At 54.7% G+C, this 5,000-nt stretch overlaps 2 protein-coding genes across 2 annotated transcripts in view; one reads left to right on the forward strand and one right to left on the reverse strand.

Moving 5' to 3' along the window:
* PTSG_08780 (uncharacterized protein) overlaps window positions 1–3,413 on the forward strand; it is a 4,651-nt gene extending 1,238 nt beyond the window's left edge. The window contains exons 5-15 of the mRNA XM_004990108.1: window positions 218–279; window positions 644–775; window positions 1,032–1,086; window positions 1,334–1,402; window positions 1,571–1,660; window positions 1,910–1,977; window positions 2,163–2,233; window positions 2,492–2,534; window positions 2,740–2,815; window positions 3,031–3,111; window positions 3,242–3,413. Coding sequence (XP_004990165.1) covers window positions 218–279; window positions 644–775; window positions 1,032–1,086; window positions 1,334–1,402; window positions 1,571–1,660; window positions 1,910–1,977; window positions 2,163–2,233; window positions 2,492–2,534; window positions 2,740–2,815; window positions 3,031–3,111; window positions 3,242–3,283 — 789 coding nt within the window. The 3' untranslated portion in view covers window positions 3,284–3,413. The remainder of the gene's footprint in view (window positions 1–217; window positions 280–643; window positions 776–1,031; window positions 1,087–1,333; window positions 1,403–1,570; window positions 1,661–1,909; window positions 1,978–2,162; window positions 2,234–2,491; window positions 2,535–2,739; window positions 2,816–3,030; window positions 3,112–3,241) is intronic.
* Window positions 3,343–5,000, reverse strand: part of PTSG_08781 (ubiquitin protein ligase) — a 6,495-nt gene continuing 4,837 nt past the window's right edge. Inside the window, exons 13-16 of the mRNA XM_004990109.1 lie at window positions 4,721–4,830; window positions 4,418–4,535; window positions 3,934–4,218; window positions 3,343–3,707 (exon numbers count right to left, since the gene is read on the reverse strand). Of these exons, the coding sequence (XP_004990166.1) occupies window positions 3,569–3,707; window positions 3,934–4,218; window positions 4,418–4,535; window positions 4,721–4,830 (652 nt within the window). The 3' untranslated portion in view covers window positions 3,343–3,568. The remainder of the gene's footprint in view (window positions 3,708–3,933; window positions 4,219–4,417; window positions 4,536–4,720; window positions 4,831–5,000) is intronic.

Genomic DNA, 5,000 nt, shown 5'->3' on the forward strand with positions numbered 1-5,000 from the left:
CCGTCCGGCATGCCGGTTCCCTCCACCCCAGTTCTGCCTCTATCCACACCTCTTTCCCTCGAACCCTCCTTCCATGCTCTCTGCTCTCTCCTCACCTCCTCCTCACCCCCGCAGGCAGGCGAGAGTGAGCGGCTAGCTCGCGAGTAAGCCCCCCGCTCTTCGCTTCGTGCTCTCTCTGTCTTAACGCCCCTCTCTCTTTTGCTGCCGCGTCCGATAGACTGCAATCAAACGGGCTCCGCACCCCTCTGCCTCTGATGTGTCTGTGTCTCAGCGTATTAGGTAGGAGAATCGCTTCATTCTTCTTTTTTTTTTTCTTCCCCCCATTCCACCCTCTATATCCCCGCAGGGAAGCATGTCGCCACATTTCTGGGAGCTCGCGGCCCGCCCCTCCCCGGGGAATCTTGTCGACCCGCCCATCAAGGCACCCACACTCAATTAGGTCGAGATGCAGGGTGCAAGGGAAGGGAGTGGAGAATGGGAAGGGGAGAGTTGGTTTTGGAGCAAGATATGTACAAAAAAACACCACACACACACACACACACACACACACACACACACACACACACACACACACACACACACACACACACAATGCACTCACTTGACCATACGCACCCCCCCCCCCCTTGTCTCAATGCCGCAGGTCGCTGTGTGTAGTGCTTGTGGTTGACCTGAGTCAGCCTCAGCAGCTATGGACGACATCGGAGGCGCTGCTGTCGAGCGTGCGCCGGCGCATCGACAAAGTCATTGACGACCTCAATCGCCGAGAGTCAAAGTGCGTAGTGGTGGTGGTGATGATGATGATGATGAAGATGAAGATGAAGATGATGATGATGATGATGATGATGATGATGATGATGATGATGATGATGATGATGATAATGGTTGTTGTTGTCGGTTGTGTTTGTGCTGCCTTGTGGCGTGGACTCCTCGACCTTAACGATGTGATGCCGTGCCCCTCGCTGCCCATCTTCACGCTGCGCCATCATCCACACATGCACATGTGTGCATGTGTGCATGTGTGTGCTCAGGCTGCCTGCGTATCTGAAGAAGAAGTCCGTGAGCAGATACGGCGACGATCACCCGGTTCGTTGGTGCTGTCATGCAAATGTGTCATCGTCATGTGCGATGTGGAATATGAGCAGCACATCACCCTTGTATTGTGTCTGCATCGTTCACTTGTCCAACAGAGACCACAGCGAAAAAGCACCCTCACCTCAACCCATACACACGTGTGTCACCACCTTCCAACCCATCTCTCACCGCGTACATGTGTGTGTGTGTGTGTACATGTGTGCGTGCGTGTGTGTGTGTGTGTTGCGGTTGACTTTAGGATCTGCCCATGATTCAGCCACTGCTCGTTCCGCTCCTCATCGTCGGCACCAAATACGACGTCTTCCAGGTGCGTTTGTAAATGCGTGTATGTAGTTGCGTATTTGTACATGTGTGTGCGTGTGTGTCGGCACGTGAAAGTGTGCGTGTGCATATACACGTTTGCTTCATGCACGTTCCAATGCACCGTGTTGATCGTGCCATCCCCCTCCTCTCTTCGCCAATTGGTGGTGCAAAGAACTTTGACTCCGAGCGACGCAAGACCATTGCGCGAACCCTCCGCTTCCTCGCCCATTTCCACGGCGGTTCTCTCATCTTCACCAGCCAGGTCCTCATGGTGGTGATGGTGGTGATGGTGGTGGTGATGGTGGTGGTGATGGTGGTGGTGGTGGTGGTGGTGGTGGTGACGGGTTGATTGGTATTGAAAGAAGAGCGGGTGTGGCGGTGGTCGTCGTTTCTCGTCGTCTGCGTGCTGGTGTTATGCCCCCTGCCCCCTAAGCATGCACTGCCACACCTCAACTGCTCGCCACCCTATCGTGTTTTTGTGTTCGTTGCAACTGGTGCGTTATCACCAAAGGAGGAGAGCTTGATGGTTCGCTGTCGGGCACAGCTCGCAAACTTTGCATTCAAGATCCCATTCAATGTGTAAGTTGTGTGTGTGTCGTGTGTGTGTGTGTGTGTAAGTCGTGTGTGTGTGAGTGAGTGAGTTGTTGTGTGTGTGTGTGTGTGTGTGTGTGTGTGTGTGCGTGCGTGCGTGTGTTCGTCATGTGCAAACCTCACGATCACCACCACCACCGTTACCCCATCACCGCCATCACATGGTGCACCAGGCGGTCGGCGCACTTTGACCACAACAAACCGCTCCTCATCCCCGTTGGCGCAGACTCGCTCGAGAGCATCGGTAACGAAGGGCGTCATGCCAATGAGACGTTCTGTGCTCAGAACCTCGTGGGGTGGGGGTGTTTGGGGAAGGGGGTTTGCTGCTTCGTTGGTCTTCTGGTTGCCCTGAAGCCGTGTGTGTGTTTATCTCGCTGTTGTTGTGCTTCGCGCCTATGCTACCACCACCGCCACCACCACCTTCATTACCATCAACAACCATTTCCTCTTCTCACATCCCCTTCCTTTTCTGCTCCCCACCTGCGGCTGCTGCGATTGGCAGGAGCACCACCACAGGCAGCCGGCCAGGCAGCGCTGTCAGCCAGGTGATCACATATACCAGTTGGTTGTGCACGCTGTGCACGCCTGTACTCGCGCCAGTCCCTGTCTGAATGACGCACGTGTCACGCGCTCTACATTTCAGCAATTCCCTCCTCACGCGAGCTCTCTCACAACACACACATGTACACGTTACAATACACATTACAACACACCACGCCCGCACCAAACGTAAACGTGCCCGCTGCGCAGGACACCGCTTGGGCTGTGGAAGGGCGCGTTTACGGAGATATTTCCACAGGACGGCGTGGACATGGACAGGCCAGAGGTGATTCGCGCGACGAGTGGGATGGGAGGTGGTGCGCGCGCGCGCGTGTGTGTGTGTTTGTGCATGGAGTGTGTGTGTGTGTGGGGGGGGGGGTAATGTTTGACGAGCGGATATGTGTTTGCTTGACGATGGGGTTGTCTGTCTGTGTGTCGACCCAAGCGAACGCGCGTTCACACACACACGCACATACACATACAACACACGATTCGAAATAGGCGGATGACAAGACGGACCCTGCGCAGGACACGCGATACAAAGAGCCGGCCATTGACGAAGCGAGGCAGCGAAAGATGCAGGTGTCCCTGCAAGCAATATTTCATGCATGCAAGCAAGGGTGTTGAAATGGGTGCGAGGGTCGACGAACATTGTTCGATGTCTCAAGAGCATGCTCACGCAGCTGTTGCATTTTCGTGGCTTTGTCAACAGGAACTTGAGCGGTACAAACGGCACGCGGATCGCAGGCGCTGAGATACCGCCCCGTTGCATGTGTGTGTGTGTGTCTGCGTGTGTGTGTTGGACAACGAAAGTGCGCTGCGTTCTTGTGTGCTCGCAAGAACTATCCGTTTACTGCTGTTCGAATAGAGAAGACAAAGGCGCACAATGGCTGCAAAGAGAAAGACCAACGCCGTTAACATAACTACAAAGCACACTTGCAAACACACGCACACCCGATCGAATAATCACCTCGAAATAACAGTCATCACCACCACCATCCATCATCACATCCGTCCATCCATCATCATCCATCGTGGCTTACACGATGGCAAACCCTTCAGTCTCGCTGATTGCCGTTTCAAGTTTGGATTTGAGCTCCTCCTTGGTTGAGTATTCCGGAATGTCCATCCGGTTCACGCACGTGTGTGCGACAGGCAAGTACCGCGTGTCGCCCGCCCTGTGATTTGTGTAATGTGGTGATGAAATGGGAAGAAGTGGGGGAGGGGGGGGGTTGGGTTGGCGTGAGACCACAGCTTGCGGTTGCTTGCACCAAAGCGAACAACACCAACACCCTTTGAACCGACCACCGCCTCTACAACGCGCAAGGCACCAGCAACAACAACACACATACACACACACACACACACACACCACGACACCACAGTACCAGCACATGTACGCACTTTGCGATGGTGAACTTGTTCGTGCCGTGCGTGCCCTGGAGCCCCTTGAAGCCCTCAATTGGAATGTGCGAGCAGCCCGTGGAGAAACGGAGCAAGTCGTTGCGCTGCTCATCACTCATGTCCGCCACAATCTCCCAGAACCACTGCACGATCTGCGAGTCCTTGTCGTACTCCTCGTACACCGTCTCCTCGCGCCAGTTGTCCACGTCGATGGTGCTGCTGCCCGCAATCAGCGATATCACCTCCCCGGCAGAGAACTGCCGCACAGACGACGCTGGGATGAACCTGTGTCAGTGGTGCATGTGTATGATGGCGGTGATTGGATGTGTTCGTGAGTGTGACTTGTGGGGCAGAAAATCCGTGATCACACACATGATCACACACACACACACACACACACACACACACACACACACACATACACACACACAAACACACAAGTATACACACACGCGCGCGCTCTCTCACACACAGCCAAACGCACTCTGTGAAGCCGCGGAAGAACGCTGCGTTTTGCTGCCTGACGCCGTCCTTGTATTGGAAGCGGAGGAGGCGGTCGACGTACTCCCGCTTGTTGCTGTCCGTCACGTCAACCTCATTGCCTGGCCACGGGGGGAGTGGGGTGAAGAAGGGTGATGGTGGTGGTGGTGGTGAGCGATGTGAGGTGGACTTTGAACATGTGAATTGATACGCACACACAGCAATCGCACAAACACACAAACACACATACGCACACACACAGAGCAATCGCACAAACACACACACATACACACACGCACACACCCACCGCGATCGATGATGTTTGAGACGACGACTGTTCCATCCTGCATCTCGTTGGTCATTGTAAAGTCGAGACACAGGTCCTCTGCGCCTGGATTCTCAAGCAGCTGCTGCAGGCTGATCACGCACACACACACACATATGGCAGGCAGAGGGACAGAGGGGTGGTGTGAGGAATGAATACGCGTATAGTGGTTAGGCAAGCCACAAGCACGTGTGTAACACAACGTCATGTCGACGCGTACAGAAGTGCTTACCACCACCACTGCAGCACGGGCAACAAGGAG

The sequence above is a fragment of the Salpingoeca rosetta genome, assembly GCF_000188695.1.
Source record: "Salpingoeca rosetta unplaced genomic scaffold supercont1.25, whole genome shotgun sequence".
NCBI classification, from domain to species: domain Eukaryota; class Choanoflagellata; order Craspedida; family Salpingoecidae; genus Salpingoeca; species Salpingoeca rosetta.